Genomic DNA, 12,362 nt, shown 5'->3' on the forward strand with positions numbered 1-12,362 from the left:
AGTGGCCAATGGAGCGAAAAGGAGAAATATCTTCTTACGACATCGGTTAAACCTCGGGTTCTGATTTTAAATTTTTTCATACGAATGGTTCGGCAAGAAAGCTCAAGCTATTTCAATTTGTCATATTGTTTGACCACAAGGTGGCGCTGTCATATTTCTTGTAGTGAAAACTATAAAAACCATTTTCACCAAATCATGCTAACAGATTTAAAAACGATTTTCACACTGATGCTCATTGATTTTTAAAAATGCCAAGTATATTTAACCCTGTATATGAAGTGGAAGCATCTTTTCTCTTTTAGCAATATATTTTTCCATTCCAGGTGCAGAGAGGTGATAATGGAATTGCAAGATATGTTTAATAATAAACCGGAAAACATACGTCAGTATCCGCATGTAAAAGCCTGGATGTATGTATTCCTATACTGTTATGTACAAGATCTAATGCGCAGTTTGTCAACTGACAGGCACTCAGGCATAATTTAAATTTTAAATGGAACTTGGAGGTTCATTAATGATATTTTTAGCCCACCATCATCAGATGGTAGGCTATTCAAATCACTCTGCGTCCGTGGTCCGGCGTCCTTCCGTCCGTCCGTCCGTCCGTCCTTCCGTTAACAATTTCTCGTTATCGCATCTCCTCAGAAACTACCAGGGGGATTTTGACCAAACTTTGTCAGAATGATGTATTGGTACCCTAGTTGTGTCCCCCTGAAAATCAGACTGGTTCAACAATTTTTTAGTAAGTTATGGCCCTTTGTTTATTTCTATAATTTACATAGATTTATATAGGGAAAAACTTTAAAAATCTTCTTGTCCAAAACCACAGAGCCTAGGGCTTTGATATTTGGTATGAAGCATCATCTAGTGGTCCTCTACCAAGAAGATTCAAATTATTTCCCATGGGTCTAATATGGCCCCGCCCCGGGGGTCACATGGTTTATATAGACTTATATAGGGAAAAACTTTGAAAAACCTCTTGTCCAAAACCACAGGGCCTAGGGCTTTGATATTTTGTATGTGACATCATCTAGTGGTCTTCTACTAAGTTTGTTCAAATTATCCCCCTAGGGTCAAATATGGCCCCGCCCCGGGGGTCACATGGTTTACATAGACTTATATAGGGAAAAACTTTGAAAATCTTCTTGTCCAAACCACAAAGCCTAGGGCTTTGATATTTGTAATGTAGCACCATCTAGTGGTTCTCTACCAAGTTTGTTAAAATTATCCCCCTAGGGTCAAATATGGCCCCGCCCTGGGGGTCACATGGTTCATATAGACATATATAGGGAAAAGCTTTTAAAAACTTCTTGTCAATAACCTACAACATTCAAATTTGGACCACATGTATGGTTTTGAGTTGCAAGATGAACCTTGACATGAATTGACCTTGATTTTGACCTAGTGACCTACTTTCGCATTTCTATAGCTACAACCTTCAAATTTGGACCACATGCATAGTTATGTGCACTGAAAAAAACTTTGACCTTGACATTGACCTAGTGACCTACTTTCACATTTTTGAAGGTACAGGCTTCAAATTTGGACCACATGCTGAGTTTCGTGTTCCGAAATGAAATTTGACCTTGATATTGACCCAGTGACCTACTTTCACATTTCTCAAGCTACAGCCTTCAAATTTGGACCACATGCATGGGTTTATGTATCGAAACAAACTTTGACCTTTACATTGACCTAGTGACCTACTTTCACATTTTTGAAGGTACAGGCTTCAAATTTGGACCACATGCATAGTTCTGTATTCCGAAATACAATTTGACCTTGATTTTGACCCAGTGACCTACTTTCACATTTCTCAAGCTACAGCCTTCAAATTTGGACCACATGCATGGTTTTGTGTACTGAAACAAACTTTGACCTTGACATTGACCTAGTGACCTACTTTCACATTTTTGAAGGTACAGGCTTCAAATTTGGACCACATGCATATTTCTGTATTTTGAAATAAAATTTGACCTTGATTTTGACCTAGTGACCTACTTTCACATTTCTCAAGCTACAGCCTTCAAATTTGGACCACTTGCATAGTTTTGTGTACCGAAATGAACTTTGACCTTAAGATTGACCTAGTGACCTACTTTCACATTTCTGTAGCTACAGGCTTCAAATTTAGACCACATGCATAGGATTGTGTACCAAAACAAACTTTGACCTTGACATTGACCTAATGACCTACTTTCACATTTTTGAAGATACAGGCTTCAAATTTCGACCACATGCATAGATTTGTGTTGTGAAGTGAAATTTGACCTTGATTTTGACCCAGTGACCTACTTTCACATTTCTCAAGCTACAGCCTTCAAATTTGGACCACTTGCATAGTTTTGTGTACCGAAATAAACTTTGACCTTAAGATTGACCTAGTGACCTACTTCCAAATTTTTCAAACTACAGCCTTCAAACTTTATGCACATGCATAGTTTTGTGTACAAAGAACTTTGTCCTTGAAATTGATCTAGTGACCTACTTTCACATTTCTCAAGCTACATCTTTCGAATTTGGACCACATGCACAGTGTTGTGTGCGGAAATGAAATTTGACCTTGAGCTAGTCATTAAGTCTTGAAATTTGGAACACTCAAAAATGGCACATTGGTGGGCGCCAAGATCACTCTGTGATCTCTTGTAAAACTTGACAACCTATATTTTTCTGAAATGGTGAAAGATGTTTATACAAAAAAAATACAACTTAATAAGAAAACCAACATAGTGGGTTTGCGGCCAGCATGGATCCAGACCAGCCTGCACATCTACGCAGGCTGGTCAGGATCCATGCGGTTCGCTTTTAAAGCCTATTGGAATTGGAAAAACTGTTAATGAACAGCATGGATCCTGACCAGACTGCACGGATGCACAGGCTGGTCTGGATCCATGCTGGTTGCAAACCCACTATGGTGGTTTTCTCATGGCACGGCTCAATTATAAGGCTAGTTCTTTAGATTTAGAAGCAGCATTTCCAACTCACCTGGGTACAAAATGCTCAGGTTGAGCTATTTTGATTGCTCACCGTCCAGCGTATGTCCGTCGTCCGTCCGTCCACACATTCATTTAACCAACAACTCCTCTGTAACCATTTGGTGGAAGTTGATGAAGCTCTTTATTATAAATTTGCACATGACCTTTGCTGACATACAGTATTATCCCTTTGATCCAGTAAAGGCAGAACTTTTGCCCTTGATAAAAAATAATGATATTTGACTGTATCAAAGTAACCTATTTTAACTTAATACATATGTATATTATTATAGAGCAGTGGTGTGCGTGCGACTCTCGTAAGGGACACTTCAGTGTAACTGCCTTTTTATAGCTTTACAATCCATAAATTTTCACATAACATAGTACTCAGTTGATTCTCTTTTTTTAATTTAACGCAAATAAAAATCAATACAGGGTAGTGGTGCATGCTCAGCTTTCATCGGGATCAATAACTACAGGGTGAATACCCTTTCATTGTTTTAAAATTCATAAATTCCCACATAACAAAGTAATTGATCGTCATGAAACTTAATACAAAACAAGAGCACTAAGGACGTCGCAAATTTTAGGAGGTAACTTTCATCAGGATATCTTCAGTAACTGCATTAAGTTATTGCCCTTTTATTGTAAATTTCAAAGTATTATCCACTCATTAATACAAAAAAATATTCAATGGGAGATATTGAATTTCTCCCCTGCAATAGTTACTTAATCATTTCAACTTTCATAGTGTCTGGCTTTCATATTGGTGTTGTCACACTGCTTAGTCAGTTTTCACGCCCTTCACGGTGGTTTTGTCCCACTACTTGTTCAGTTTTTTCTTGTACATCATACAGAAAGGAGTTGGCAGATATAGAAAAGAAGCTTGAGTTCAAACCTATGGTGATAGCTGTGATTGGAAATACAGGAGAGGGAAAGTCAAGTTTGATGAATGCCTTACTAGATAAGAGAGATGTTTTGCCGACATCAGGAATGAAAGCTTGTACAGCAACTGTCGTAGAGGTTGTGAACAATACAACAGATCTCTATGAAGCAGAAATTGAATTCTTGAAAGAAAAGGTATTTAATATGCTTCTTGTAAAATATAAGATACCATGATAGGATTTAACCAAAACCTGTTTGAACTTTAGCAGTTGTAACATTAACTCAAGAGGGTCAATCCAATCAGAATGATGCCTATAACTAAGTTATTATAACATGTATATTTACTGTTCTGTGTAAAATCTGAATTTATTTGTATTGATATAAACCTTTCCCGGTAATTGAGATTTCAAATAAATGTTGGTGATATAACTTGCATTTTTGCATTTTGCTGAAATCATTAATATGTTTTTGATAAATCATCTTAGCCATTTTATGTAGCTTTATGATCCAACATTAGTTGTTCCTAGTCAGATCGATTTGATAAATGCTCACTAAACTTGATCACAGGCATCCTAGCATGTTTCTGTTTAAAATATTTCCGCATAATTAGAAGACAGGGAGAGTTAGCAATTATGCGTAACTCAATAGCTAGATTCCCTTCTGCTAAACTTATCTTTAGTTGAGGCTATAATGGATTTTGTTTTGCAGGAATGGTTTGATGAATTAAGGAAGCTTTGCAAGGATCTTACAGATGAAAACGGTGTTGTTACAAAAACACCCGATCGTAATTCCGGCATATACAATTCTTACTGTAAGATGGTTGCTTTGTATGGAGAAATCGACAAGTTTGACGTACTTTCCAAAAAGACGGAGTTAACAAAATGGCTGGGACAGATAAAACCTATACGGGCTACAAATGTAAGTTAAGCCTAGCCAAATGTAAGAACAGTGATAATTTATTTGTCAATGTGATAACCGATTTGAAAGTTGACAGTAGAACTTTTTTCCATCATATTAACTAAAATTAAAAAACACTAAGTGTCTTTGGTGCCTTGCATACAATACAGCTTTTTTGTTTCTCTCAATAGCTCGATGACTTTAAAAAGGAGGTAGAAAGCCACGTTGAAGTACAGGAACCAGGTACCGATCACTGCTTTTGGCCGATTGTCAAACGAGTGCGCCTTAAGTTACCCGACTGTGACGTATGTAGCAGTGGTGCGGTATTGGTTGATTTACCAGGCCGGGGAGACTCGGACGAGGCAAGAAATGCTATCGCAAAATCGGTATGATATATAATTATTTTCAAAATGAAGTTACAGGGATTTCATTCATTCTTGTTTTTCACAAAACCTTGATATAGCTTATAAAATCCATGTGCATGTAAAAGCGCCGTAGCCACACTGAGGCAAACCGAGGCAATTGCCTCGTTTAAAATTTGAGGAGCCAAACAAAAGTAAAATGTAGGCCTATCTCATTGTTGAAAAATTCAGTTATAAAAGTTCAGAAAAGTATATTAATATCATTAAAATATATCAGAATATTATTAAGGCAAGGTGAGGCAGAAATCCTAGCAGTCATATTGAGGTCCTTGCCAGGCCCGTTAGCACCCCCACCGCCCTAGATAGCTGCGAAGTGACATATACTAATCAAAGTTGCACCCAGTTATTTATTATCATTATCAAATTTAAACCCAAATACCGCATCAGAGGCCACTATATCATACCGATAATCTCTGACCCCACTAAATTGAGGGTGGAACCCCTCCCACACCTCAACATGTAGACCTAAACATGCACAAGAGGCCACCATTTCATACCTGTATTTCAATTTTTTCCAGGGAGAGAGACAACCCCCCCCCCCCCGACACCCTAACATGAGACGGTTCCCCCTATACAGTACCTCAAAATTTAGACAAAAAAATGTATCATAGGCCACCATTTCGTATCTGTATTGCAATTTTTCCAGGATGAGAGCCACTTAACACCCCACTAAAATGAGGGGGTATACCCTTCGATATTTCATTTTTTTAGGGGGACAGCCCCCTGACCCCACTAACATGAGAGTGTTCCCCCTACAGTTCCGCAAAATTTAGACCAAAAGATGCACCATAGTCCACCATTTCCAGGAAAAGCTAGAGCACACTGAACCCACTGAAATGAGGGGCAGCTCCCTCCTATACCTTACAGTTTATACCAAAAATTACATCAGAGGCCATAATTTCATACCTGTATTTCAAAATTTTCCAGGGGGAAAGCTCCCTGACCCCATAAAATGAGGGGGTTTCCCCTACAGTAACTCAAAATTTAGACCAAAAAAGCACAATAGGCCATCATTTCGTATATGTATTTCAAATTTCCCCATGAATAGAGCCCCTGACCCCCTAAAATGAAGGGATTATCCTCTTAAAAAAACACCAGAGGCCACCATTTCATACCTGTATTTCAAAACTTTCTAGGGGGAGATCCTCTGAACCCCCCTCCCCCAACACGGACGGAGCAACCCTCTGGTACCTACCCCTCTCGGGCTATAAACTAATCAACTAATAAACTACTATAGTAAACTGATAAATAGCATGCTGTGTTTACTGATCGTTTTCTGATTTTATCGACTTTCAATTACAAAAATGATTGTATCCGACCATACACTAGGATAAATCCCCAGTTATCCTTGTTATCAATATATATATATTTTAAATTTATATGAAAGTAACTGTGATAAAAAGGGCTATAAAAGGACGATTTGTACTGTGATATTACACAGTCTGAGAGTGCTCCAGAACGCACCAGAGACGTCCTGGGGTGTGGGGGATTTCCGGGGGTGGGGGCATATCCCCGCAGCCCCTAGATTGCCTAAGTTAACATTTGGTTCTGGCTAGGGCACTGCATGTAAGGGCGTGCAAACAGTTAAAACAAAATTCGAAAGTCAATGTTAGTCATAAATTTTGAAAAGAGATGATTCATTTTTTCATCTTTTTAGGATTATCATGCAAAAACAAAACATATTACATGTGTGATCGGGTTGATTTTTATCTGAATCACTATTTAATGTTAAGTCCAGGAGACAGATAAGATATTCATAATGAGATTATACGAATAACATTTTTTGCTGAATATAAAGCATTGTGTGACACAATAATCATTTCCTATGTTAGTATACTTATATGTTTGACCCGGTGTCAGTATAATGTGACTGGGTGGGGCCTATCATGTCACGTGTCTACGGCGTGATATTCCAGTGAGGCAGCACTATAAAGTTGGTCATTGTGCTCACTGCTACAAGTAGACACCGTCGTTTGTATGACTGAAAAATTGTTTAAAAAGACGTTAAACCCGAACACACACGTTTGACCTCTTTGGGAATATGCTTAACTCCTATTCATTTAAACCTTTTCCAGCACATATTTCTTACTTTAAGGAGCCTCACTTGGGGCGTACAATTCTTCATAAAAGGATGCCATCAAGCTGGCTTACGGAAGGTCGACCATTTTATGCTGGTACCCGCCAGTGATGAAATAATGCAAGTGGAACTTAGGATCTTCCTACACCATTAATAGCTGGAAAGTCGCCATATGACCTATAACTATGTAACTCAGCAAAAACAAAAAGTACTCTTTAGTATATTTGTCGCTTTTTGGCATGTATTTTATGGGGTTTTTTCGCAGCATCTGGGAAAATGTGAACACATTTGGATTGTGTCGAGCATTCACAGGGCGATCAACGACAGGACTGCGCAAGATCTTCTTGGGGAGCAACTGCGAAGTCAGTTTTACATGAACGGACAGCTTGGTGCAGTTTCGTTCATATGCACAAAGACTGATATGGTGAATGCAAAGGAATGTCACAGGTAAGGTATTATATACACAAAGAGCTTGATCTATAGATTTTGTACAAAATTCTTCTCGGATAAAGTGTTCAAAAAAGGAATGTGTAGAATTTTATATTTTGACACTACTAAAACCTGTTTTGTTTTGTAGTTGCAGTAAATTTTATATTTAAAAAGAAAAGGTTGAAACAAAGTCAGTAGACTTGAAGTTGAACCTCTCTCTAATAAACAGGAGTAGAAACGATCTTGGAAACACAAAATGTTAGTCCTTCCATGACTTATTATATCTCCTACCACACAGTGGTGTGGGAGACATATTAATTTACTCCAGTCTATCTATCTATCTGTCTGTCTGTCACAAAGCTTGTCCGCACTCTAAGTCGAACATTTCTCATCCGATCTTCACCAAACTTCAACAAAATGTGTCTACCAGTTAGTGCTCGGCCAAGAACGATAACTAGCCAAATCGGCCTAGGCACTTCGGAATTATGGCCCTTGAATTAGCAAAAGCTCTCCGATTTTTTGCGCAGTTTTGCCCCCAAACCGGCGCCAATAATACTAGTAAGTATAGGCGTCATTTTGGTGTCAAGAAAGCGCATGCACATGTGGATTAAGTAAACAGTATATATAAAGACTGACTATTTAGATGATTAGGCAGTTGTGGGAGACTTGCGCTTTTCTCAAAAGCATCGATCTTGTAAAATGTTTTGGTTGTATTTCACAGGGAACTGAAACAGGCTGAGGGTCTGACCAAAGAACTTGACGAGGAGTTGTCGAAATTAAACGACCAGAAAAGAGATCTGTCAAATAAGATTAAGGAGTTGACCCAATCTATTAAACAAGAGCAGAAAGATCTCAACGAAGTAAAGTCATTTTTAGAGGATGAGAGTTTCCAGGTATTTTAGAATAGGTTCTTTGTCAAATTCTTTTCACTCAGCAACTACATATTTTGAATCAGACAGCTTATTTTCAAACAAAAATTACACCTTTATAGCATATTCTCTTGAAATACAAAAGAGATATGAAATGTTTGAACAGTTACACACGGGTAGTGATGTATTTCATTTTCTCACTTTAGTTGTAAGATATTCATTTTCAGTAATAAAGCAAGGCATCTAAATGTCATATAGTGGCAAATCACCATCATAACTGTTGAAATATGTAAGTGTAATCCTGCCTTTTCTTCTGTTGTTACAGTATACACTATACTTATTTTAGCATGTGCTAGAATTTATTGCTTTATTTCTTGATCAATTTAAAACACAAGCCAAATTTATACAAATGGACTGGTAAAACATGAAATGGATATATGCCTTCTCTATCTTTCTCTTCATAGACCTCTTCACTTTTTTCTGAACTAGCATTACATATATTAATGAATTTGATTCAGTGTGGTTTTTATTTTTAGGATGAGGACTGTGAAAAAGAAGATTTATTAAAGGAAGTGGAAAATATAGAAGGCAGTGTAAAAGATAAAGAAAAACAACTTGGTAATTTAAATATTGAGGTTTGTATAATTTCGTATGCTTCTTTTGTATTATATCAATAGTTTTTAAGCATTTGTTTTCGTAAAACATTGTCTGCAGTGATTGTAATGAAGTCCGGGGCCTCCATAGCTGGGTGGTAAAGTTCGATGACTTCAAATCACTTGGTCCTCATCGATGTGGGTTGAAGTCCCTCTTGAATTCTTTAAGTGAGGAAGCCATTCAGCTGGCTTACGGAAGACCGATGGTTCTACCCAGGAGTCCACTTTTGATGAAATGATGCACGGAGGGGCCACCTTGGGTCTTCCTGGAAAATCGCCATATGACCTATAAATGACGTTAAAGTCGACAAAATAAATAAATAAATGTAATAAAGTCCTTTTAAATGTATTGACACGTTTCTGCATTCTGAGCTCAACACGCCTAAGGTACGTTTTTTGCCACATCGTCATATGAGATATGTATGTTTTACTGGCTGTTTACCTTGCAAAAAAGCGTGCATAAAGGCTAATTTCAATGATGTATCACTGTTCGATGATTGAAATTTGGACGAAAGTCACATGTACAGTATTTTGATGGAAAGAATACACTCTCGAATTGTTAACTGTGATATCCACGATGACTTGATACCTGTGCACAAAACAGAATACCATTAAATGTAAACAAAAATCGAAGAATGGTTAAAATCCTTCACTTTGTGTGCGTAGATGAGGTGAAGATTTCCCTATTTTGTGACTAAATGATATTTTACAAGCAGATTCAATGAATTGGTATCTCCATCCGAATTGGTGGCCAAGAAATATATCCGGCATAAGTTAATGATATGACTTAAGACGCAAATAATTTCATTATACCCCAACAAAACGAAGTTTTGGGGGTATGTAGGAGTGAGCTTGCCGGTCGGTCGGTCCGTTGGTTTTGCATAGTGTACGGATGATAACTCATGAAAGGCTTGACCGATTTAAATAATTTTTGGTACACAGATGTAACATCAGGTCAAGTTCGACTTTGGGGTCAGTAGGTCAAAGGTCAAGGTCACAGTGACCCTGAACAGTTAAACGGTTTACGGGTGATAACTTGAGAACGCTTGGGCCTAGGATCATAAATTTTGATACACACGTGTAACATCATGAAATGCAGGTCAAGTTCGACTTTGAGGTCTGTTAGTCAAAGGTCAAGGTCACAGTAACTCGGAACAGTTAAATGGTTTCCCGATAATAACTTGAGAAGTTCAGAACGCTTGGGCCTAGGATCATAAACTTTGGTACACATGTGAAACATCATGAAATGCAGGTCAGTTCGACTTTGAGGTCTGTTAGTCAAAGGTCAAGGTCACAGTAACTCGGAACAGTTAAATGGTTTCCCGATAATAACTTGAGAAGTTCAGAACGCTTGGGCCTAGGATCATAAACTTTGGTACACATGTGAAACATCATGAAATGCAGGTCAAGTTTGAGTTTGAGGTCTGTAGGTCAAAGGTCAAGGTCAAAGTGACTCAGAACAGTTAAATGGTTTCGAGTTGATAACTTGAGAACACTTGTGCCTAGGATCATATATTTAAGTACACAGGCGAAACATCATGGAATACAGGTCAAGTTGTACTTTGAGGTCAGTAGGTCAAAGGTCAAGGTCACAGTGACTTGGAACAGTTAAACAGTTTCGGGATGATAACTTGAGAACGCTTAGGACTAGGATCAGGAAACTTAATCTCGAGATTTGTCATGTCAAGCAGATGACCCGAATTGATTTTGAGGTCAGTAGGTCAAAGGTCGGGTGGCGGGATTTACAACTTAACATGTTGATAAATATTCATGGAATAGTGAAGGGGGTGGGTGGTGACTTGGTGAGGGTACAAAACTTCCAATGCTGATAATAATTATTGATTGAAAGTAATTAATGAAAAAAAGTTAGGGGTGTCGGGTACGTGATCGGGGTGGTTGCAGGCAGTGACTTAGTAAAGGTAAAAATCTTAATATGTTGATAATAAATACTGACAGAAAGTAAACAATGAAAACAAAAAAGATTGGGGAAAAATCGGGTGGGGGTGGGGAGTGTGTGCATGATTGGGGTGGTGGGGCGATTGGATGGAGGTGTGGGAGGGTACAACTTTGTATGTTGATTATTATTCATGGAAGGTTTAACATTAAAAAGAGAATGGAAAAAATTTGGGGACGGCGTGTGGAGAGGGACGGGGTTTGACCAGGGCGGTGAGGTGACCGTTTGTGGGTATAGAACTTCACATGTTGATGATAGATATTCATGGCAAAAATGAAAGAAGTGCAACGAAATTCTACCAATTGGTTAGTTTGTTATAATCAAATATGTGGATTTTTCAAACAATGAAAGGGCAATAACCCTAAAGTTACTACAGAGATCCAGACCAAAGTGCGTGTGCACCACATTATTTTTAAATAATTAACGGAACGTCTTGTTCTGAAACTTTAACATTCAAGTAACATACATGACTGATGTTACTGTAACAGAAATGATTTTAGAATTTATCTTCATAACACAAACATGTACATATATCAGACTTATATTCTACAGGAGACATGAACTGAAAAACAAAATATGAGGTTCCAGTAATTCATAATTTGGATATGGTAATAGGTAATAATTAGAAATTGAAACATGTCATTTTTAGTCAGAAAATGCACAAAGTGCTGTGTCAAGGGCCTACATTTTCTGAATTTCCTTTGGGTGATAGATCTACTAGAAACCGTACTTGCAGGAACGGGTATTCCTTCCACACCCTCCCCCTTTATTGCCACTTAGCAGTATTATGTGCCCTTTTACCAGCTGCCACCTTTTCCATTTCAAAATTTGACTGCAGCACTATTTTACCACTGGAATTTACAAAAAATTCAAAGCAGGAGGGAAGACCCCTCCCCACACTCACGCAGCTACCAATTGAAAGAAAGTTAAGTGGCTAAAACTTCTTTCATCCCATTGTGGGCCCTGTCTGTCTACATCGATCAAAGTGTGGTGCAGGCTTAAATTTGCAAGATACTGCATTAAAATAATGGAAAGCTTGCCAGCAATATTTAGACACAATGCTGCCATATGGCCTCAACATGACTTTATACGCTATAGCTACTGACAGATGGTCAAAACTACTGATAAATAAATCACTTAGAAATTACTGACACAGTTTCGAAGGGGTAAACAGGTCTGTGTGATCTAAGTTCAGTTCATG

At 38.0% G+C, this 12,362-nt stretch overlaps 2 protein-coding genes across 2 annotated transcripts in view; both read left to right on the plus strand.

Annotated features, from left to right (window-relative positions):
- The window catches only part of LOC128555929 (nuclear GTPase SLIP-GC-like), a 58,384-nt gene extending 50,677 nt beyond the window's left edge, over nt 1-7,707 (plus strand). The window contains exons 6-10 of the mRNA XM_053539754.1: nt 324-410; nt 3,833-4,055; nt 4,569-4,778; nt 4,949-5,143; nt 7,522-7,707. Coding sequence (XP_053395729.1) covers nt 324-410; nt 3,833-4,055; nt 4,569-4,778; nt 4,949-5,143; nt 7,522-7,707 — 901 coding nt within the window. The remainder of the gene's footprint in view (nt 1-323; nt 411-3,832; nt 4,056-4,568; nt 4,779-4,948; nt 5,144-7,521) is intronic.
- A 677-nt stretch (nt 7,708-8,384) lies between these two features.
- LOC123524239 (uncharacterized) overlaps nt 8,385-12,362 on the plus strand; it is a 51,710-nt gene continuing 47,732 nt past the window's right edge. Inside the window, exons 1-2 of the mRNA XM_053538909.1 lie at nt 8,385-8,578; nt 9,091-9,189. The gene's annotated coding sequence lies outside the window, so the exon portion shown is untranslated. The remainder of the gene's footprint in view (nt 8,579-9,090; nt 9,190-12,362) is intronic.

The sequence above is a fragment of the Mercenaria mercenaria genome, chromosome 3, assembly GCF_021730395.1.
Source record: "Mercenaria mercenaria strain notata chromosome 3, MADL_Memer_1, whole genome shotgun sequence".
NCBI classification, from domain to species: Eukaryota; Metazoa; Mollusca; class Bivalvia; order Venerida; family Veneridae; genus Mercenaria; species Mercenaria mercenaria.